The following is a 24,060-nucleotide window of genomic DNA, read 5'->3' on the forward strand; positions in this document are numbered from 1 at the left end:
CGGGGGAGGGGTTACTGCCTTTTGTGATGTCATGAAGGGAAAATCTCCGAACAGCCTGTTTGAGGACACGTTTTCTGATTAGTTGAGGGGGGCTTGTAGACAAACTACAAACAGTTGGACGCTAAGAACATTTGGTAAAGTTTACGGAGGTAATATACAGGGAAGTACATTAACTTCAACACTAAAATGCCCACAAATCCTTTCCTCCATCACCTCAACCTGAAAGCAACAAGATCCATTTGTTTCAAAGTTCTGAAGCACAGGAAGTGACGTCACATGTTTGCAGTTTTCGCTTGTGAACGGACGAAGGAGAAGAAGCTCTGTTAGTCTAGCCGTGTCTTCCCTCCTCTGTTTTTAAATGTTTCTGTGGTGATCCGACAGATCCGTGAGCGTCTTCATCTCCAGAGGACTTTCACGGTTCTTTCGCAGATCTTTGCCCGCCTCAGAGCGCTCTCTTCCGCGGCAGGATGTCGGGCCGACTGGCCTTCCAGACGCAGCTGGCCTCCATCATGGAGGTGCTGGCTAATGCGGCGGTGGCGGAGATCTGCAAGCTGGTGGACGATGACTACGCGGTGGTGAGCTTACAGATGTCCCAGTGTCAGCGGGAGAACAAGGCCCTGAAGAGGAAGCTACACCTGCTGGAGCTCAAGATGGCACGGGGGAACGCCGAGAGGAGGCTCCGGGAGAGCGCCATGAACGGCGGCCGGCCCAGAGTGCAGATCACCGGGGGAGACAGGCTGCGAGAGGCCGCCAACACCTCCAGCTCCTCCTGCACAGGTGAGAGAGAAAACAACAAACATGACAATCGTCAGAAATTGAAAGGAGCAGGATCTGTTTTTGTTTGGAGTAGTTTCTCTACAAGTTAAAACTGTCAACTAGACTAATAATACATCAACATGATGACTATTCCTTTCTTCAAACACACATTTTAAAACATCTTAGATGATTTAACACGATTCAATCATCAAATACCTACCTCACTTTAACAAAAACACTCCAGTTTGATTATTGGACGAATTTCAACACATTCTGAAACTGCAGATTGTTATTGTTTCTGCAGAGACCTTATGTGAGCTTGTACTTCCTCAGGTTTTGCCTGGACAAGAGGTTTGAGAGCACTTTACAGTATTATGCAGGAAAGGAATATTTTTTATTTTATTATTATTTTACTACAAACGGGTCTATTTTTTTAAGTAATTTGTCATGTACATGTTGATGTTGTGAAAGAGGCTGGAAATGAAGGTTGCCTATGTGACATTTAGTCTGTGTGGATTTGACTTACAAATGATTTTTAATATGTCAAGGTATCACAATTTAGAAGCAGAAGTAAAAATCCCTTTGATTAGACTCTCTTCATGTTTCTAACAGACGTGTCTCTATTTTTTCAGACGCAGCGTTCGGAGGACAGATGGACGTGGTTCTGTGGTCGGGCCGAGCTGCTCAAGGAGACTCTGAGCTGATCCACACTGAGCGTGTGCAGAGGAAGGTGAGCTCGCCCTAGTCATCCTCAGACCTGACCTGACCTGACAGAGTATGAATTTTAAAGTGATTTAATCTGATCTGTGCTGGTGTGCAGTCTGCAGATGTGGAGCTGGTGGAGGAGGATGCTGCGCAGGTGAAAGAGGAGAAGGTGGAAGCAATCATGTCGAGGCTGGCTGAGGAGGAAGAAGAGGTGCTGATCAGAGACGATGGTGAGTACAGACAGGAAGTAGAGAAACTTCAGGCGGATGGTTTAAATCATTGTGTAAAGGGTCGACATGGTATCAGAATTTTAAACTTTGATATGACTGAAAATATAATCAAAAATGTAAACTGTTTGATACAAGCTACAGAACTCGGGTTGATGTGTATACAAGTTGGCGATATGAAGACTCTCGAATAAGGACTGTTTATTCTTCCTCCTGGTCGTTTCTCTTCAGGAATGCTCGAGTGTGTCCCCCGTGGAACAGGACAGAGACCCGCCTTCCACCAGCAGGACACTGAGTCCAGCTCCCACCAGAACCAGACCCTATCCCCGTCCCCAGGCAGCAGGAGGAGGCGTGCGAGCAGCAGAGGAGTGGAGGTCAGTGACTCCCCTCTCTCCCTTGGCTGTGAGCTTGTTGGCTCTCTGCAGGAAACAATTAACCGTCCGTACGGCGATTCACAGTTTGACATGTTGTGCGACGCGGAGAAAAACGCTAACTTGCTGGTCGAGGAGCTTTTTGACGAACAGTCGAGGGATGAAGCTGCAGGAGGGAGGCCGTCATGTTCGTACTCGATGGCGGCGGCAGATTTCCCATCATCCTCCTCAGGTGTGAACGGTCAGAGTCGTTTCAGTCTCCCTGAGCGTCTGCCTGTGACCGAGCGCAGCAGAGTGAACCATCGAACAGGCGCCAAGGAGAGACTGTTTGTCTGCAGCTACTGTGGGAAAGCTTTTAACCGGCCTAAGAAGGTGGAGATCCACCAGCGCATACACACAGGGGAGAAACCATTCAGCTGCTCCACCTGTGGCAAGTCGTTTTCCGAGGCTGGGAACCTGAAGAAGCACCAGAGGGTTCACAGTGGAGACAAACCGTACAGCTGCGGCTTGTGTGGACGAGGCTTCACCTTGATCAGAATGCTTAAGAATCACCAGCTCAAGAGCCACCCTGAAGTGTTCAATGAGGGGACACCAGGGGGCGCACCTGAGCTGGCTCCTTTAATCTGATGGGTACTTTGTGGCATAAGGATTCAGCTGAGGGTCAGAAGGAGAAGCATCAGAACCTTTAATAAACAGATGTGGGATTTTTTTTTTTTAAAAGTGACTGTTTTTAATGAGTTATGTTTCAGTGTTTTCTCAACATGTAGAGTCAGAGCAGCTACAATTCAAACAACTTTATTTCACCTTGATACATCATTTCTGTTTCATCATATAATGTGTTCACATTAAAGGCCCCACATTAGAATGGAGACACATGTTTAGCGTGAACATAAGCTCTGTTTTATTGTACGGCTCAGGATGACTCTGCTCTCATTTTGTTTTTCAATTTTTTTAATAGTTTAAAGAGGAGGTGCTGTGTAAAGACATCCTTAAAGAAAAAAACTCAGGTCTGGCACGCTAGGAAAATCTAATCTACATTGTTAGTCGGTCTGAGGCTCCATGTCTAAAATAACAAAAGGATTATTTTCTTTTGCAAGAAATTTCCTAAAATAGCTGTGTGCTGTACTTTAACTGATAATCACTCAAACAGAAGTATACTGGGACTATTTTCAGTGATGGATTGATCCACATTTGGTGATACTGGTGAGAATTTGCGGCTGTCATTTTCACAAAGTGTAAGTCGAGAGAAGCTTTGAGAGGGCTGAACATTCCTCTTCCTTTCAGGTGATCACACAAAGTGTCGACCTGTTCGTTTGTCTCTTTGATCAGGGTGACATTTTCTAAGACCTAATGCATAAATACATACAAATTCTTCCTGTTATGGCACTGGAGATGTTTTGTTTCAAAAGTTAACTTGAAAAGTATTTCGTACTCACTGACACACGTTTGAATAAAGTTAATCTACAAGCAAACCTCTGCATTTTGTGGCTGTTTGATTGTGAGCAGGTCAATCTTCACACGGTGTGTTAAAGGAGGTCAGTCTGGTACCGGACTACTGAGATGTCGGATCCAGGAGTGACTGTGCTGACCTGCTGGAAATGAGACTTTAGGTCTTCTGCAGAAGTTTTTTTAAGGAGAAGGCTCTGTTTACTTCTTCAACAAAGTGAAAAATAAAGTTGTTTGGGAAATATGTTTGTCCTAAATAAACACTGTAATAACACTGCGTGCTCTCAGTCTGGATCACGTTATCATTATAAATAGGATTACAGTTTAATATCTCTGTGTAACCTGAACTGTTGTCCTTTTGTTTTGGTTTGTCACAATTTTAGAATTATAACGTTGATATTATAAAAAAAATCTAACAATGACATACCTGTAAGATTCCACGCCAACAAAAATAAATTAGAAGTCCTAGTCACCCATTATCGGGACATCAGCAGACATCTTGGGTCAATTACAAAAATGTCTCAACGTGCGTGTGTGTGTGTGAACATGGCGTCCAGTGAATGTGTAGGCAGGTGTGAAGGAGTGGATCATTAGTATGTTTGACATCATGTGTTTTCGATGAATAACTGTTCAGTATTTGTAGCATTGTGCACATGGAATAAAATCTGCTTCCTAAACTTTTGTAGTTGTTTTATTGAGCCGACGTTTCATTGGGTTAATACTGATGCTGAGTCGGCCGAAGCAACCAGAGATTTGCCAAGTTGCTACCATGACAACCTAAAAAAAAAAACAAGTCTTGTTCAGTGTTAGGTTGAATGAAAAGAAGCTCTCATCATTCGGTGTCGGTGTCTGTGTCTGTGTGTGAATAGGAGGAGGAGGACGTGGTGCTGGTGAAGGTAGAGGAGGTGGAGCCGGTGGAGCAAGTGGGGGCGGAGTCTCAGAGTCAGCGCAGCCTCAGCATTCAGGAGGGTGAGTTAAACGATGAAAATATTTTGAAAAAACTGATTCATGAGACGTTCTGAACGATCCAAAAGACGTAGCTTTAGTGTGCTGTGTTTGTGAGGAATATATGACAGCAAGTCTTTTCTGAAAGTCAGGTACCAACATTTTGACTTTATAACTGTTGACGACTGCCGTGCACTGAAGATTTTTAATTTAAATTTCCCCATTTAATTGTCAATACCTTTTTGATCAGTGAACAATTCGTGAATAATTTCTGGAAGTAGACAATTATTTGCTTGATTCTTAATTAAGTTTGAAATTCTACAAAAAAAGAGGGAACGTGTGATCCTGATATCCAACACTGTGAATTCAAAATTTTTTTCCAGGCATAGCAGGCTTGAATTGATAAAATATTCCTAAAAAGTAACAAGTTAGTAATTCTGGTGCTGAATCAGCGAGGGTGACAACTTTCATCAATAAATCAGCTTGTAGTACACTTATCTGATATGAGCACTTCCAAGAATGAAGAAAACTCAGATCCATGGAGAAAACCAAAAAGTCCAAATGATTCAGAACCAGAATTACAGTCTGAGCATCGTGTCTTTTAAAGAGCATATTGCAGGTTAAAAAAATTTTTTAATTAATATTTTATATAGTCTGTTAATGGCTGTAAAATAAGTAGGTTATTTTTTTAATATGTTCTACAACACATAAGTGCTCTAATTTAGAGGAGAAAGTGGCTGTTTTAGCATAGCCGTTTAGAACGTGCTTTTTTTTCAACAACGCGTCATATGACGTAACATAAGGGAGTCCCGTTCTCTGACTCTGCTTTGATCGGCTTTATGCGTCCGTGTATGAATGAATGAATGAAGCCTTTATTGCCCCTGGGGGAACTTGTCTTGCACCGAGAGCATCAAACACTTTACAAACAAACATTTAGAAGGCAGCACAAAAGAATTAAAGCACAAAAAAACAGGCTAAAACATGATTAAAGAGGAGTAATGATACGTGGTAGTGAGTGAGAACAGACAGGATGCCTCCCTGCTATAGTTTGTAACTTGAGCGGCGCACATTCAGGTGCACAGTGTAAGTGGCTTGATTATTCATAGTGTGTTTTGGTGAATTATTCTCACAACCTCAGAAACGATCGAACAGACACGTTGAATATTTCGGTATCAGACACAAAAACGTTTCCTTATTAATGATTTAAATCTCTGGCTGTTTAACATCAAATATTATATACGCAGACAGAAAGCGTTTAATGATTTGATCTGCTGGAATCCTCTGTATATTCTCTAGTGTGAGCGTAATAGACACCGGACAGTCTGTTTTAATATATGTAGTCATACGATTTATTATAAATCCAACTCTGTTACAAGAGAGCGCGTGTGTGTGTGTGCGCGTGTGTGTGTGTGTGTGTGTGTGTGTGTGTTTGTGTGTGTGCGCAGTGGGGAAAGACGGAACGCGCAGTTTGGAAACGAAACGAAACACAACCTTTACTTCTGTCGGTCCTTTATCCCATTAAAACTTTAAACTTTTTGTAGTAGCCTAATATATGTGCACGCATTAAACTGTGGAGTGTGTGCGCTGTTGTGCATGTTTGTGTGGATTACGTGCGCCGTGATCCTGCACCATACACTGTATTTTCTATAACAACGTGAGCACTGGGCTGCATGAGGAATAAACAATTAAGACATGGTGCTGCATTTGCACAGGCCGTGTAATCGGGTTCTATGTCTGTCTGTCTGTCTCTCTCTCTCTCTCTCTCTCTCGCTCTCTCTCTCGCGCGCGCACAGCGCGGCACCGTAATACGTTGTACAGATTTGCCGTTTTTACAAGCAGCTCCCATACAATGTAAAGGTGAATGATCGTCACTTGCACCTTCTACAAATAGTTTTTTAATTGATTGAATGTGATTACAAACTTTACATATGCTGATGTGAACACAGCACTCGCCCATATATGGCGAGCTGACACCTGTCACTCAGCAGGACGCCTGCTCCGGGTCTCTCCTCACACCACAGCTTCACTTCTCTCCTGAGGCCGTTATTCCTTTAATCCTGCCTGTTTCTGCTCTCTATCACATTTAACAGGTTCAGAATAATAAGCCAGTGGACCATTATATGTAAAGGAATACATGTCTTCTTCCTCTTTATTGACGGGAGTGACACTCGGATCCATGATTTTCTATGTTAAACAGACGGGGATTCAGCGGGACTCCCTTATGTTACGTCACAGCCGAATGCGGAAGTAAAAAGCAAAGACGTGCGAAAACGTACTAAAACGTCTCCTGGAGACCCTGTGGGTTATTAATTTCAGAATTTCTTTAAAAACAGTATTGTTAACGTATTTTCCTATGATTAGTTAAGTTTTGTCTTTAACCTGCAATATGCTCTTTAAGTGTATCTGCTGAAAGGAGCCCTGACATATCTCTGTGATAAAATCCAGAGAAAAAGAAGGAAACTAAAATAGATCAACTAAAGTCAGGTATACCTCCCGCTTCATCTGTTTGCAATGAATAAAACTATTTAGAGAGATTTAGGAATAAAAAGAATGAAATACAAAAAATAAATGTCCATGAAACAGATTGAATGTTATGGATCCCATGATCCATAATGTTAACAATGGGAGGTGTTCAGTTTGAAAACATTTAGTTTCATCTCTCTGTACAATGTCACGTAAATGTGTTAATCTGAAATCTAAATGTTTGATCAAACATACATTATACACACAAGAGGAATCTGATCTTTTCATTTACATGCACTGTTTCATAACAACAAGGACAATGCCAGTAATAATAACAAATAAAATAATAATAGTCCTCTTTCTTCACCTGCAGGTCTCGTGGAGTCGAGCACCGATGACTTCAGAGCTGCTCTACCATTTGATGACATCACACAGAGCTCTAATAGTCAGCTGTCTGACCTGCAGGAGAGTGGGCGGGGCTTCTCAGAGGTCAACTATAGTGCTTCCTCGCTGTGGACCAATGGGGGTGGTAGTTATTGTCATGATAACAGCCTCCCGGGACCATCCTCTCACTGTGTCCCACTCTCTTACCTGCCCGGTGCTCTGATTGGAGCAGAACTGGGCGGTGCTGGGAGGGGATTGGCTGCTGAGAACTCTCGAGGTTTCCACACCTCTGTGTCCTTTCAGCAGCAGCCTCCTGTAATCGACCTCTCAGAGGAGTCAAGCCATGCCCCCCCTTTAGATCAGGTACAGGGACCCCCTGACGGTCAGAATCGGGCTCAGGCTCTGGGCGGGTCCAGTAGGAGGCGAGTCTGTACCTGCAAGTTCTGTGGTAAAGGCTTCAGCTCGCCTGCTAACCTGGAGTCTCACCTGAGAACGCACACTGGGGAGAAACCATATGGGTGCAATGTATGTGGGAAAAAGTTCTCCCAGTTCTGGAACCTAAAGATACATCGACACATCCACACCGGGGAGAGACCGTACCAGTGTTCCCTGTGCGCTGAACGCTTCTCAGACCCCAGCAACCTAAGGAAACATGAAAAGAGACATCACCCGCGGACATAGAGACATACAAACACCATATACACTTAAAAAACAACCCACAGACACCATCCCCCCCCCCCCCCCCCCCCTGCAGTCTAAACACTCCTCTGAAACCAGAACCTGACGAAGCACAAAAAGAAACATGGAAAGAAACACCATCCACAAAGACGCCACCCTCAACATAGAACATAGACAGTCAGGCATGTCTCAAACCTGATCCTACCCTGTTTTAATAACTCCTGTTGAGTTTCCATCTACATTTTAAAATCCAACATGACTCCACCTTCCTGGACTAAAACAAGCTAAAGGAGATTTTTGCGATATCGGTCGGAGTGAGAAACATGTTTCTAAAGGTCCTTACGAAACAGTTTTTAGTCAGTTTTATAATCCAGAAACTTGAAACTACAAAAACAATGGACAGATGAAAATGTTCATTTAAAAAATTATGATTTTTTCTTTTTAAGGGAGATGAAGGTTTTTTTGTGTTAAGAGAATTTAAATGAATGAAGTGATAATGAAGGGGGCTCAGTGAGAAAAGGGGGGCATTTCTATCAGTGCCCAACAAACATTGGCTAGATGTTCACAATATCTGCTTTTAAACCTTTTTTTTTATAACATTTTAAACATGTTCTTTCGGCTGAAAGTGTTTTCATCTTCATAATGCCTGAGGTCCATGTTGTATTCTGTTTATTAAAGTGTCTTTAAAATGAATGTGAATCCTCTGTATGACAGCCATTCATAGAGCTTAATCTTTTTTGATCTCTCACAGTTTTGTAAAATCTGATAAATGTATACATTTTGTCAAATATTTGACAAGACATTTCTACAAAGTTAATATTTGAATTTGTGTTTTTATTGCGAAGGTTACATGGTGATATGATCATCCGTCAAAGCTCACAATATTGGCCGCCAACAAAATGCACATCCTTCGAGCCGGAGTTGAACCAGCGACCTAAGGATACCTGTTTTAACATCCTACAGTCCTCCGCTCTACCAACTGAGCTATCGAAGGGAACAAGCAGCACATATTCACAGGGAACAACATCGACTTTAGGCATGTGGCATGCAGTGAAAATGGTAGTGAAAAGGCTGGGTGAGTGCTGTGCACTGTCCAGTTTAAGACTATGACGATCAAAGGAAAGGTTGGTATTTAAGAGCAATCACATAAATGTAGTTCCGTCGGACACTCTTGCCGTGACCCGGATTCGAACCGGGGTTGCTGCGACCACAACGCAGAGTACTAACCACTATACGATCACGGCCACCTGCTTGCATGAGAATCAAGCTGCTTGTTGTAGAGTATTTTCAGAACTGACTTTCAAATGCCATTCTCATCTGAAATGCTCATGAGGAAAGACAAAAGTCTGTCCACTTCTACTTACCCTTCATCCAGCAATACTGTGCACTTCCAGGAGATGTGTTTTCACAGAATGAAGGTTCACAAGTGGAGGTTTCACAATAGCTGAGGATGACAAACTCAAAGAGTCCACAGGCTAGGACGTGGCTCTTTTCAGTTGAGGAGTACAAGTACGAGGACGCGCACTTTCTAAAATTGGCAACGAGCTAGCCAGGAGTCGAACCTAGAATCTTCTGATCCGTAGTCAGACGCGTTATCCATTGCGCCACTAGCCCACTTTGGCATGCACTGACAGCGACCTCCAATCCACTCAATACAACGGCAATGCGTCTGTTCTCTGTGAAAATGTTTGTGGAAAATGATAGTGAAAAGGCTGGGCGAGTGCTGTGCACTGTCCAGTTTAAATTCCATTTGATGAAAAGATAGAATTCTGCCGTCAAGTTGAGTCATGATATTCACACCTTTCATGGTGATACGATCATCCGTCAAAGCTCACAATATTGGCCGCCAACAAAATGCACATCCTTCGAGCCGGAGTTGAACCAGCGACCTAAGGATACCTGTTTTAACATCCTACAGTCCTCCGCTCTACCAACTGAGCTATCGAAGGGAACAAGCAGCACATGTTCACAGGGAACAACATCGACTTTAGGCATGTGGCATGCAGTGAAAATGGTAGTGAAAAGGCTGGGTGAGTGCTGTGCACTGTCCAGTTTAAGACTATGACGATCAAAGGAAAGGTTGGTATTTAAGAGCAATCACATAAATGTAGTTCCGTCGGACACTCTTGCCGTGACCCGGATTCGAACCGGGGTTGCTGCGACCACAACGCAGAGTACTAACCACTATACGATCACGGCCACCTGCTTGCATGAGAATCAAGCTGCTTGTTGTAGAGTATTTTCAGAACTGACTTTCAAATGCCATTCTCATCTGAAATGCTCATGAGGAAAGACAAAAGTCTGTCCACTTCTACTTACCCTTCATCCAGTAATACTGTGCACTTCCAGGAGATGTGTTTTCACAGAATGAAGGTTCACAAGTGGAGGTTTCACAATAGCTGAGGATGACAAACTCAAAGAGTCCACAGGCTAGGACGTGGCTCTTTTCAGTTGAGGAGTACAAGTACGAGGACGCGCACTTTCTAAAATTGGCAACGAGCTAGCCAGGAGTCGAACCTAGAATCTTCTGATCCGTAGTCAGACGCGTTATCCATTGCGCCACTAGCCCACTTTGGCATGCACTGACAGCGTCCTCCAATCCACTCAATACAACGGCAATGCGTCTGTTCTCTGTGAAAATGTTTGTGGAAAATGATAGTGAAAAGGCTGGGCGAGTGCTGTGCACTGTCCAGTTTAAATTCCATTTGATGAAAAGATAGAATTCTGCCGTCAAGTTGAGTCATGATATTCACACCTTTCATGGTGATACGATCATCCGTCAAAGCTCACAATATTGGCCGCCAACAAAATGCACATCCTTCGAGCCGGAGTTGAACCAGCGACCTAAGGATACCTGTTTTAACATCCTACAGTCCTCCGCTCTACCAACTCCGCTAAAGCTGGGGAACAATAGACTGTATGGGGGGGGGAAGAAAGAGGAAAGAAGGGGAAGAAGGGGGAAGAAGAGGGAAGAAGAAAGAAGAGGAAAAGGAAGAAAATGAGGAAAAATTTGAAATAAATTAGAACTCTACATTGTCCTTCTGAGTCAAAAAGTTACTCCAAGTCATTCTTTTTTATTAAATTTCAGAAATTACCCAAAATTATTTGTTTTTCGTAAGGGGGAGAATAAGGAAGTTTGGATCTGAAGATCAGCGGTTCGAATCCTGCCTGGACCAAAATGATGCATGTTTTAAGTTGTTCATATGATAAAGTAATTTAAAATTAAAGCACTTATCCGTATCTAGTTTGAATTAAATCAATACTTCATTCTATTTAGCATTTATAATGTGTAAGAAAGTGATATTGTGTTTGTTTTTTGTTTTTTTGTCAGAAGTAAAGTGGTATACAATTCAAATATTATAGGAATTGCAATATTATTATTCTATTACTGTGTCATACTGCTAGGCAATAAGTGAAATGAAAGAAATGTAGCAGAAACACACATTTATTGAAATATATACAAGTTTTATATACAAATTGAAAAATTGAATGAATTCTGAATGAGATAGAGTTTATCTCTTCTCTGCCCTTTTCTCCTTGATGTCGTAGAAGCTGGGGCAGCAGACGACATGCTGGTGGTGGTTGAAGCTGGGGCAGCAGACGACATGCTGGTGGTGGTTGAAGCTGGGGCAGCAGACGACATGCTGGTGGTGGTTGAAGCTGGGGCAGCAGACGACATGCTGGTGGTGGTTGAAGCTGGGGCAGCAGACGACATGCTGGTGGTGGTTGAAGCTGGGACAGCAGACGACATGCTGGTGGTGGTTGAAGCTGGGACAGCAGACGACATGCTGGTGGTGGTTGAAGCTGGGGCAGCAGACGACATGCTAGTGGTGGTAGAAGGCTGTGGTCTAGACTGGCTGAGAGTGGTTTGCTCCTGCAAGATGAGTGTGGGGTCAAAGCCAGAATGAGACAGAGTTTATCTCTTCTCTGCCCTTTTCTCCTTGATGTCCTCAAGCCACTGCTCCAGTGGCATCCCAGCAGTGGACGGACAATAAATGTAGCCACGGAATTGGCTGTGGCCACTTTCTTTATTTCTTGGCTGGTGGCACTTACTACATTTATTGTAATTAACAGTGCGGTTGTAGGGCCTCGGAGTAGGGGTTGGAGGGGGAAGAGGGCCAGCAGGGACGATAGGCCTGGCAGAGGGAACTTGAGGCACAGCGAAAAACAGGAATGGGCTTTGGGCAGGGGCTGGAATAACAGGGGCTGTAGCAGAGGCAGCTGCAAATAACTGTCTCTGAAAGGGCGCCTTTGGCCGGATGGGATGTTGACTGCTGTTCTTCCTCTTTGCCTGTCCTGCTGTACTAACAGGCAGATGATATGGATGCTGAGGGAGAAGCTGCTGAGGGGGAAGGGTAGGGCGCACAAGAGCTGGTGGCAGAGGCACAAGTGCTACAGGCAGAGGGGCAGGCAGGTTGACCCCCTGCAGAAGGACTGCACAATCCTGCCTCTTCAATCGGCTGTTGTGCCACTGGGTGAGGGTGGTCTGATTCACCTCATACAACTGAAGATTAGTGTCCTTCATCACTGTACCATTGTCCCGGACCAGCTGTCTTATTTTCCTATAATCTTCAAGGATCAGCGTCCATCTTGACAGGCTGCTGCCCTTTCTCAGCTTCTTGGGGCTCTTGTGAAGCTGACATAGTCTAATAAAGATGGCCTCTACCAGGCGACAACAGTCAGGCCACTGAGCAGGGGATCCAGCTGACCCAAGGACATAGCGCGTCATGCTGTCTGTTCCTGGTGTGAATTCGGCCTTTTTGGGTGACCTGAAATACCCCGTTTTTAGTTTTTCTTGGTGCCTCGCTGCATAGATCACCCGCTGCTGGTCATAGGGCAGAAGGTCTTGCCACAACCCCACAATGGTGCTGGTCTGCTGGTTGGTGAGCGTTAGGGCAGTCTGATTCCTCAGCCCCACCAAGAACTCTGCCAGGTTGTCAACATGCTCCATTCCTGGCATGTTGTGCTCATCAACCGCCTGGAAAATATTATAATATTAAAATATAATAATTCGGAAATTGGAAGGAAATCTAAGAAACAAATGTGATACAGAATGATGCAGTACATTACACAAACACTTACCAACAGTTGGTCAGGTGAAGCTGGAGTTGCACCTGATGCTGGGGCAGCAGACGACATGCTGGTGGTGGTTGAAGCTGGGACAGCAGACGACATGCTGGTGGTGGTTGAAGCTGGGGCAGCAGACGACATGCTGGTGGTGGTTGAAGCTGGGGCAGCAGACGACATGCTGGTGGTGGTTGAAGCTGGGGCAGCAGACGACATGCTGGTGGTGGTTGAAGCTGGGGCAGCAGACGACATGCTGGTGGTGGTTGAAGCTGGGGCAGCAGACGACATGCTGGTGGTAGGAGCTGGGGCAGCAGACGACATGCTGGTGGTGGTTGAAGCTGGGGCAGCAGACGACATGCTGGTGGTGGTTGAAGCTGGGGCAGCAGACGACATGCTGGTGGTGGTTGAAGCTGGGGCAGCAGACGACATGCTGGTGGTGGTTGAAGCTGGGGCAGCAGACGACATGCTGGTGGTGGTGGTTGAAGGCTGTGGTCTAGACTGGCTGAGAGTGGTTTGCTCCAGCAAGATGAGTGTGGGGTCAAAGCCAGCATCTTCAAAACCCTCATCCTCTGGTTCCTCCTCAACAGCCACATCCTCCAGCATTTGTTCCGTCTCCTCCGTGTCAGGATCAACATCCTGCATTGCCCTTCCTGTCTGGCGGTACAGGTAATCAATACCAATCAGCTCTCCTGGGAAGGAAAAGAGAATACAGAAGTATATAATTAAACAGATAAATCAAACAATTCTCAATTCATCATGATTTTTCTATTTTGATCTCATTGAGTACAAAAACATACTGTTCAAATTAAATTAAACAGAACCATAAATAGTCAAACACACTTTCATCATAGGACTACAAAGTCAGCACCCCAGCTCCTGCATACTGATCAGAGGGGACCTTAATCAATCATGTCTCTCTTTGTTCTTCCCCTATTCACACCTCTGCTGGAGACTCCTCCCTCCTTCCCTCGCTTCAAGGATCTGTTTACTGTCCCCTCTCTTAGATCCCCACCAGCAGCTTCAAAGAACAGCACCCCCCCCTCACAGCCCAGCTTCCTACTGTCACTACCAGCCAGGTACAAAGCGAACTCTCCAGACTCCGACCAGACCAGACAACATTAGCCCTATGATCATCACACATGTTAATTATGATGGGAAAGTTGCACACACCAGTATACACTGCAGGGGGTTGGAAGGAGGGGCCAAGTTTCCTTCCAAACACCTTGAGACTGTAGGTGTTGACACAGTGCACAAGGTCCCCTGAGTAGGTGAGGAGTGAAGGCGGTTTGACAGCCAGCGCTGCAGCACCACGGTCCTGATTCCACCTGTTCAGGCCTTCCAGGAGGTACAGCTGAAAATTCAGACTGTTGGCACTTGTTCCTTAAAATAAAAGCAATACATTTTTAATTAATACGGTGAGCACTGTGTACAACGCCAGGAGAAACATTTTATGCTAAATACTTTATGTCAAAGAGCTAGGTGACTGACCTGGAATGAACCTGGCCAGATGGCAGTGAAAGGACTCCAGAGATGTTGAGCCCCTGGCACACCTGTAGGTGGTCAGGCTGATGCCCTCCTTGGTGGATGATCCCGTCTCTGTGTAGAGAGGAACACCTGGCTCATCCTGGATGCACTTGACGTGCTTCCTCTGCTGCTCCCAGATGATGGGCATTCTTTCCCCATCTAGGAGTGGCACACCAAGGAAGTCACAGCCCTTCTCCCCCATCAGCTCATGCAGAAGGAGGTCAATCAGAGAGATGGTCTCCTTCTCTCCTCTTGTCCTTCTTCTGCAGTAGAGTGCCAGCTCACTCTTCTTGATGTTCTGGTTGACCATGTCGTCCGTGATGCCAGGAACACCCTCCCGTTTCAGCTGCTCCCTCTTGACCCGGCGCAGCAAGGCAACGTCTCCTGCATCCCACTCAAAGATGCAGCAGGACAGACGAGCCATGAAGATGGGGTAAAGGGGATGGGCATCTTTGGTGCATCCTGATGCCAGCCGGCGCATGAAGTGGTAGATGTCAAGCTTCACTACAACGTCTGGCCATCCACCAAATCTGGCCTTTAACTTTGTTTCCTCCCCATCCTGCTTACAACAACCACAGTCCACATACAGGAGCTTTGGAGGAGCCACACCAGCTTCCCTGTATCTCCGGATGAGGTCAGCCGCCATCAGATCAAGTCCAGAGCCTTCCTGAGCAGTCAGGACACTGATCAAGATCTGACCCACCTCATTACTGACAGAGGAAAGCCAGAGGGCGGTCCCCTTAGCCATACCCGACAACTTCTTGGTGATCTGAAAACACCAAGAACACAGGAAACAATTAGTGACATACTGTAGGTCTAAATACATAATACATACATTTTTCTGTATTGATTTACACTTTGTAAGTATAAGAGCTATAACAGGTAAAATAACAATTAACAATGCTTAATATGAAGAATATCCTTTTTAGGTTATTGTTGAATTATAAAATGAGAATAAAAGCAGTGATCAGGAATTGTACCTTCTTTGTGGAGTCCATCTTCAGGATGGAGCCAAAGGTGGACGTGATCCTGGCTTTGATGTGGTCCAGCCTGCTCAGGATGTCCCGCCCGTAGACCGCCAGCATCCACTTGTATGTGGGAATGGCCACAGGCTCAGGCGGGTCCTGAAACACCACAGGGAACAGGCTGGGCCGGCCCACAAAGTCCGAGCATGCCCCAAGATACTGGCAAAGGCGCTTTAGCCACTCCTCGCTGTGGTTCTCCTTCAGCTGCTTCACCAAGCGTGACGGGCTGTTGCCCAGGGTCCTCTCCCGCAGGAAGCGGATGACCCGGATGTCACAAGCATATCTGTATGAAAAGAATGGGAAGAGACAGACACAGTTAGACACACACAAAAAGACACTCCACCTCTTACATTATTTTGTTTCAATGACAGACATTTTTCAAATCAACAACATGACACAGTAATATGTATCCTCATTAACATTTTTTTTAATATGCTCATTATAGTTGTGTCTTTATACTCACCTCTGAGTCAAGATGAGCCTGAATTCAAGCCGGTGAGCCAGGTCCAGCTGGTCCAGGATGGTCTGGCTGCTAGACAGGTAGTTGGTTTTGCAACCAACGCTGTTGCACCTGAGTGTCTCTGTGACCATCAGGTAGTACCTGTCCACATCAAGGACCTGACGGGCTCTCTTGTGTGCACCATATCCCACCAGCTGCTTCCCACACACAGGACAGGTTAGTCTGACCTTCCACAAATGATACGGCATCCACACAAGAAGCCGATGGTTGAAAAAGCGCTCAGGAGTGGGAGCCTGATGATAGATGAGCGCTGGCTCTGGTGGCTCGTACCACAGCCTCAGGTCAGACCGTAGCCGCTGGTTTCTCCACAGAGCTGCAGAGATCCATCTCTGGTCCTGGAGGGGGATGGTCTTCCTCATTTTCACTGGCAGCCAGGGTGTGTCAGGGCCAGCAGCAGCCAACACGTCCTCCACTGGTGTATCAGGACCAGGAGTGGAAGAGGTGGCAGAGACAGCAGTGGCAGAGGTGGTAGAGACCGCAGTGGCAGAGGTGGTAGAGACCGCAGTGGCAGAGGTGGTAGAGACCGCAGTGGCAGAGGTGGTAGAGACCGCAGTGGCAGAGGTGGTAGAGACCGCAGTGGCAGAGACCGCAGTAGCAGAGGTGGTAGAGACAGCAGTGGCAGAAGTGGCCCTGGAGGATGCAGCTGTTCCAACCTAATAATAAAAAAGTATGCACAGACAGAGACACACAAAGACAACATTAATTATAATAATTAATTACTGAACTCTTTAGGTAAAGTTTTGCAACAACAAAAAATTGTCAATAAGGATTCTTACAGCTCTAGCAGTGGCTGGTGACCCTGGAGAAGGGGGTAGAGAGAAAGGGGAGCTGGTCTGAATATACTTTCTGGGACTCTGAGCAGGGAAAGATGTCCTCATTGATGTTGATGTGGAAGTGCCAATGTTTGTGGTGGCACTGGTGGGTGTACTAATAAGGGGCTGAGAGAGACACAGAAGTAAATACACGGTAATAAAAAAAATTTAAATCATGTATCATTATTGGGCATAATAGACTATTGTGTATTTCATTTTCATACAATACCTTTTCAGGTTTCCGAGCAACATTTAAGTTGGGCTTTAAAGCTGCACCATGGGCCCCACCAAACCGTGGTTTTGTAAACTGAAAGAAAAGGGAATGTAATCTTACAGGATGCATGATGATGTTATTAATGGTGTAAAACATAGAAGTCAATATAGTTAAGAGTCAGTGGGTAAACGTAATAACAGAATAAAGATTTACCATAGCCATAGTCAAAGAGGGCCTTTTAGGACTCTGCCCAGGTCCAGCTAATGCTGATGGTGAGGATGAAGGAGTGGCGCTTGAAGGGCCTTGTCCTTGAGCAGTGCCAATCATAGCAGTGACAGAGACTGAGCTGGACGGCTAAAGATGTATAAAAACATATGAAGTCATTTGAAAAAAACAACAAAACAACATAACTAGAATTTGATGTTAGTTTAAAAATACCTTAGTATTATGGAAACCGCAGCAACATGTCCGTGGCCCCCCAAAGAGAGATGCCTGTCCTCTGAGCTGCACTGGGCATTTCTCAATCTGTAATATTCCATGACAAAAAAAAAATCAAGTGCTTATTTAAAAAAAGGGGGGGAAAAGCCTTATCATGTGTGACTCTTATTGCTTTATACAACTATACCTTATCATAAAGTTGATGCCACTTTCTCTGGCGGGGAGCAGGCCTGTTTCCTGCATCCGAGGGCCAAACCCCTGAAGCAGCGAACCTCCGTAGACGTGACATCCACTCCTCGTCAGCCATAGCCCGGTGTTTTTTTGTTGCCATCCATAACCAAAAGAGATCAAAATTAATATCCGAAAATTGCGCCCACTGTCTGATTCCCGCTCATATTTTCTGTTATTCAGTCATGGCTAATATGAAATACAATTTCGCGCCTTCAACAAACAAACTCCACGCATCTTCTATCAATACATTTTTACGCATTAGCCTCGTTAAATAGGGCAATTCTATGATATATTGCGTTTTAAGATAAAGTGGCTCTCTGGACACCTGACGATACAACGAATGAATGAATGAATGAAAGAATGGCGATGGCACGGCAAAAATACGATAGAAACACAACTTCGGCTCTAACTAAGTCTTACAGCAACAGCTATTTTAGTGAATAAACACATACACTGTTTCAAGCAAGGTGCTCGGCCGCCTTTTTACAAGTTATGACGTTATTACACTGTCAGGTTAACGTTAAACTTGGATGACAAAGTTCGCTAACTAGCTAGCGATCTTTCCTGGAAACGTTTAGCCGAAGTAAGCACAACGAACGATCTAACTACGGAAAAAACAATAGTTTATGTGTGACAAGAATTTGAGGCATCTTACCTTGAGAGACAAAGTTCCGTGGATGAATGGAAATCTCCGGCGATGTACCTGCGTTATAAAGTGGGCGCGTTGATGGAGTAACTTTATGGGCGGGATGCCGAGGCAAGATTCTAGCTTGTGATTGGCTCGGAGCAAAAGATGGAATGCCAGCTTCTGATTGGCTCCGAGCGAAAGATGGAAAGCCAGCCCGGCGATTGGCTAACATTTTTGAAGAAAGATGGAAATGGGGCGACGCGATTGGCTTAGAATAATGAAGAAAGATGAGAACAGGAGAGCGTGACTGGAGGATAATATACAGTCTAACCGCCGTCGCGCACCGCTATCGAAGGGAACAAGCAGCACATGTTCACAGGGAACAACATCGACTTTAGGCATGTGGCATGCAGTGAAAATGGTAGTGAAAAGGCTGGGTGAGTGCTGTGCACTGTCCAGTTTAAGACTATGACGATCAAAGGAAAGGTTGGTATTTAAGAGCAATCACATAAAAGTAGTTCCGCCGGACACTCTTGCCGTGACCCGGATTCGAACCGGGGTTGCTGCGACCACAACGCAGAGTACTAACCACTATACGATCACGGCCACCTGCTGGCATGAGAATCAAGCTGCTTGTTGTAGAGTATTTTCAGAACTGACTTTCAAATGCCATTCTCATCTGAAATGCTCATGAGGAAAGACAAAAGTCTGTCCACTTCTACTTACCCTTCATCCAGCAATACTGTGCACTTCCAGGAGATGTGTTTTCACAGAATGAAGGTTCACAAGTGGAGGTTTCACAATAGCTGAGGATGACAAACTCAAAGAGTCCACAGGCTAGGACGTGGCTCTTTTCAGTTGAGGAGTACAAGTACGAGGACGCGCATTTTCTAATATTGGCAACGAGCTAGCCAGGAGTCGAACCTAGAATCTTCTGATCCGTAGTCAGACGCGTTATCCATTGCGCCACTAGCCCACTTTGGCATGCACTGACAGCGACCTCCAATCCACTCAATACAACGGCAATGCGTCTGTTCTCTGTGAAAATGTTTGTGGAAAATGATAGTGAAAAGGCTGGGCGAGTGCTGTGCACTGTCCAGTTTAAATTCCATTTGATGAAAAGATAGAATTCTGCCGTCAAGTTGAGTCATGATATTCACACCTTTCATGGTGATACGATCATCCGTCAAAGCTCACAATATTGGCCGCCAACAAAATGCACATCCTTCGAGCCGGAGTTGAACCAGCGACCTAAGGATACCTGTTTTAACATCCTACAGTCCTCCGCTCTACCAACTGAGCTATCGAAGGGAACAAGCAGCACATGTTCACAGGGAACAACATCGACTTTAGGCATGTGGCATGCAGTGAAAATGGTAGTGAAAAGGCTGGGTGAGTGCTGTGCACTGTCCAGTTTAAGACTATGACGATCAAAGGAAAGGTTGGTATTTAAGAGCAATCACATAAATGTAGTTCCGTCGGACACTCTTGCCGTGACCCGGATTCGAACCGGGGTTGCTGCGACCACAACGCAGAGTACTAACCACTATACGATCACGGCCACCTGCTTGCATGAGAATCAAGCTGCTTGTTGTAGAGTATTTTCAGAACTGACTTTCAAATGCCATTCTCATCTGAAATGCTCATGAGGAAAGACAAAAGTCTGTCCACTTCTACTTACCCTTCATCCAGCAATACTGTGCACTTCCAGGAGATGTGTTTTCACAGAATGAAGGTTCACAAGTTGAGGTTTCACAATAGCTGAGGATGACAAAGTCAAAGAGTCCACAGGCTAGGACGTGGCTCTTTTCAGTTGAGGAGTACAAGTACGAGGACGCGCACTTTCTAAAATTGGCAACGAGCTAGCCAGGAGTCGAACCTAGAATCTTCTGATCCGTAGTCAGACGCGTTATCCATTGCGCCACTAGCCCACTTTGGCATGCACTGACAGCGACCTCCAATCCACTCAATACAACGGCAATGCGTCTGTTCTCTGTGAAAATGTTTGTGGAAAATGATAGTGAAAAGGCTGGGCGAGTGCTGTGCACTGTCCAGTTTAAATTCCATTTGATGAAAAGATAGAATTCTGCCGTCAAGTTGAGTCATGATATTCACACCTTTCATGGTGATACGATCATCCGTCAAAGCTCACAATATTGGCCGCCAACAAAATGCACATCCTTCGAGCCGGAGTTGAACCAGCGACCTAAGGATACCTGTTTTAACATCCTACAGTCCTCCGCTCTACCAACTGAGCTATCGAAGGGAACAAGCAGCACATGTTCACAGGGAACAACATCGACTTTAGGCATGTGGCATGCAGTGAAAATGGTAGTGAAAAGGCTGGGTGAGTGCTGTGCACTGTCCAGTTTAAGACTATGACGATCAAAGGAAAGGTTGGTATTTAAGAGCAATCACATAAATGTAGTTCCGTCGGACACTCTTGCCGTGACCCGGATTCGAACCGGGGTTGCTGCGACCACAACGCAGAGTACTAACCACTATACGATCACGGCCACCTGCTTGCATGAGAATCAAGCTGCTTGTTGTAGAGTATTTTCAGAACTGACTTTCAAATGCCATTCTCATCTGAAATGCTCATGAGGAAAGACAAAAGTCTGTCCACTTCTACTTACCCTTCATCCAGCAATACTGTGCACTTCCAGGAGATGTGTTTTCACAGAATGAAGGTTCACAAGTGGAGGTTTCACAATAGCTGAGGATGACAAACTCAAAGAGTCCACAGGCTAGGACGTGGCTCTTTTCAGTTGAGGAGTACAAGTACGAGGACGCGCACTTTCTAAAATTGGCAACGAGCTAGCCAGGAGTCGAACCTAGAATCTTCTGATCCGTAGTCAGACGCGTTATCCATTGCGCCACTAGCCCACTTTGGCATGCACTGACAGCGACCTCCAATCCACTCAATACAACGGCAATGCGTCTGTTCTCTGTGAAAATGTTTGTGGAAAATGATAGTGAAAAGGCTGGGCGAGTGCTGTGCACTGTCCAGTTTAAATTCCATTTGATGAAAAGATAGAATTCTGCCGTCAAGTTGAGTCATGATATTCACACCTTTCATGGTGATACGATCATCCGTCAAAGCTCACAATATTGGCCGCCAACAAAATGCACATCCTTCGAGCCGGAGTTGAACCAGCGACCTAAGGATACCTGTTTTAACATCCTACAGTCCTCCGCTCTACCAACTGAGCTATCGAAGGGAACAAGCAGCACATATTCACAGGGAACAACATCGACTTTAGGCATGTGGCATGCAGTGAAAATGGTAGTGAAAAGGCTGGGTGAGTGCTGTGCACTGTCCAGTTTAAGACTATGACGATCAAAGGAAAGGTTGGTATTTAAGAGCAATCACATAAATGTAGTTCCGTCGGACACTCTTGCCGTGACCCGGATTCGAACCGGGGTTGCTGCGACCACAACGCAGAGTACTAAACACTATACGATCACGGCCACCTGCTTGCATGAGAATCAAGCTGCTTGTTGTAGAGTATTTTCAGAACTGACTTTCAAATGCCATTCTCATCTGAAATGCTCATGAGGAAAGACAAAAGTCTGTCCACTTCTACTTACCCTTCATCCAGCAATACTGTGCACTTCCAGGAGATGTGTTTTCACAGAATGAAGGTTCACAAGTGGAGGTTTCACAATAGCTGAGGATGACAAACTCAAAGAGTCCACAGGCTAGGACGTGGCTCTTTTCAGTTGAGGAGTACAAGTACGAGGACGCGCACTTTCTAAAATTGGCAACGAGCTAGCCAGGAGTCGAACCTAGAATCTTCTGATCCGTAGTCAGACGCGTTATCCATTGCGCCACTAGCCCACTTTGGCATGCACTGACAGCGACCTCCAATCCACTCAATACAACGGCAATGCGTCTGTTCTCTGTGAAAATGTTTGTGGAAAATGATAGTGAAAAGGCTGGGCGAGTGCTGTGCACTGTCCAGTTTAAATTCCATTTGATGAAAAGATAGAATTCTGCCGTCAAGTTGAGTCATGATATTCACACCTTTCATGGTGATACGATCATCCGTCAAAGCTCACAATATTGGCCGCCAACAAAATGCACATCCTTCGAGCCGGAGTTGAACCAGCGACCTAAGGATACCTGTTTTAACATCCTACAGTCCTCCGCTCTACCAACTGAGCTATCGAAGGGAACAAGCAGCACATATTCACAGGGAACAACATCGACTTTAGGCATGTGGCATGCAGTGAAAATGGTAGTGAAAAGGCTGGGTGAGTGCTGTGCACTGTCCAGTTTAAGACTATGACGATCAAAGGAAAGGTTGGTATTTAAGAGCAATCACATAAATGTAGTTCCGTCGGACACTCTTGCCGTGACCCGGATTCGAACCGGGGTTGCTGCGACCACAACGCAGAGTACTAACCACTATACGATCACGGCCACCTGCTGGCATGAGAATCAAGCTGCTTGTTGTAGAGTATTTTCAGAACTGACTTTCAAATGCCATTCTCATCTGAAATGCTCATGAGGAAAGACAAAAGTCTGTCCACTTCTACTTACCCTTCATCCAGCAATACTGTGCACTTCCAGGAGATGTGTTTTCACAGAATGAAGGTTCACAAGTGGAGGTTTCACAATAGCTGAGGATGACAAACTCAAAGAGTCCACAGGCTAGGACGTGGCTCTTTTCAGTTGAGGAGTACAAGTACGAGGACGCGCACTTTCTAAAATTGGCAACGAGCTAGCCAGGAGTCGAACCTAGAATCTTCTGATCCGTAGTCAGACGCGTTATCCATTGCGCCACTAGCCCACTTTGGCATGCACTGACAGCGACCTCCAATCCACTCAATACAACGGCAATGCGTCTGTTCTCTGTGAAAATGTTTGTGGAAAATGATAGTGAAAAGGCTGGGCGAGTGCTGTGCACTGTCCAGTTTAAATTCCATTTGATGAAAAGATAGAATTCTGCCGTCAAGTTGAGTCATGATATTCACACCTTTCATGGTGATACGATCATCCGTCAAAGCTCACAATATTGGCCGCCAACAAAATGCACATCCTTCGAGCCGGAGTTGAACCAGCGACCTAAGGATACCTGTTTTAACATCCTACAGTCCTCCGCTCTACCAACTGAGCTATCGAAGGGAACAAGCAGCACATATTCACAGGGAACAACATCGACTTTAGGCATGTGGCATGCAGTGAAAATGGTAGTGAAAAGGCTGGGTGAGTGCTGTGCACTGTCCAGTTTAAGACTATGACGATCAAAGGAAAGGTTGGTATTTAAGAGCAATCACATAAATGTAGTTCCGTCGGACACTCTTGCCGTGACCCGGATTCGAACCGGGGTTGCTGCGACCACAACGCAGAGTACTAACCACTATACGATCACGGCCACCTGCTGGCATGAGAATCAAGCTGCTTGTTGTAGAGTATTTTCAGAACTGACTTTCAAATGCCATTCTCATCTGAAATGCTCATGAGGAAAGACAAAAGTCTGTCCACTTCTACTTACCCTTCATCCAGCAATACTGTGCACTTCCAGGAGATGTGTTTTCACAGAATGAAGGTTCACAAGTGGAGGTTTCACAATAGCTGAGGATGACAAACTCAAAGAGTCCACAGGCTAGGACGTGGCTC

At 45.3% G+C, this 24,060-nt stretch overlaps 3 protein-coding genes across 4 annotated transcripts; 1 reads left to right on the forward strand and 2 right to left on the reverse strand.

Moving 5' to 3' along the window:
• The first annotated feature begins 7 nt into the window (after positions 1–7).
• LOC306831690 (uncharacterized protein) lies at positions 8–8,792 on the forward strand. 2 transcript variants are annotated; one of them, XM_079355901.1, is made up of 6 exons: positions 8–777; positions 1,389–1,486; positions 1,577–1,691; positions 1,920–2,062; positions 4,375–4,474; positions 7,287–8,792. In XM_079355901.1, exons 1-6 carry the CDS (start codon positions 468–470, stop codon positions 7,976–7,978), a joined length of 1,458 nt encoding a protein of 485 aa, XP_079212027.1. In that variant the 5' UTR covers positions 8–467; the 3' UTR covers positions 7,979–8,792. The 2 variants fall into 2 exon arrangements, with proteins under 2 accessions (XP_079212027.1, XP_079212028.1); XM_079355902.1 differs by lacking the exons at positions 4,375–4,474; positions 7,287–8,792 and adding an exon at positions 2,147–3,531 and having other exon boundaries at positions 18–777.
• Positions 8,793–11,626: 2,834 nt separating this feature from the next.
• Positions 11,627–13,128, reverse strand: LOC306831155 (uncharacterized protein). Its single transcript, XM_079355098.1, has 2 exons — positions 13,058–13,128; positions 11,627–12,953 (listed from the first exon to the last, which is right to left on the reverse strand). The coding sequence occupies exons 1-2, from the start codon at positions 13,112–13,114 to the stop codon at positions 11,892–11,894; spliced, it is 1,119 nt and encodes a 372-aa protein (XP_079211224.1). The 5' UTR covers positions 13,115–13,128; the 3' UTR covers positions 11,627–11,891.
• Positions 13,129–13,535: 407 nt separating this feature from the next.
• Positions 13,536–18,742, reverse strand: LOC306831226 (uncharacterized protein; the record flags this gene model as incomplete). Its single annotated transcript, XM_079355184.1, has 11 exons — positions 17,763–18,742; positions 17,576–17,662; positions 17,351–17,491; positions 17,153–17,230; positions 16,888–17,049; positions 16,055–16,764; positions 15,547–15,874; positions 14,531–15,335; positions 14,213–14,422; positions 13,603–13,731; positions 13,536–13,558 (listed from the first exon to the last, which is right to left on the reverse strand). The coding sequence occupies exons 1-11, from the start codon at positions 17,904–17,906 to the stop codon at positions 13,536–13,538; spliced, it is 2,817 nt and encodes a 938-aa protein (XP_079211310.1). The 5' UTR covers positions 17,907–18,742.
• Between the last annotated feature and the right edge of the window lie 5,318 nt (positions 18,743–24,060).

Source organism: Symphodus melops, assembly GCF_947650265.1.
Source record: "Symphodus melops genome assembly, chromosome: 11".
In the NCBI taxonomy this organism is placed as follows: Eukaryota; Metazoa; Chordata; class Actinopteri; order Labriformes; family Labridae; genus Symphodus; species Symphodus melops.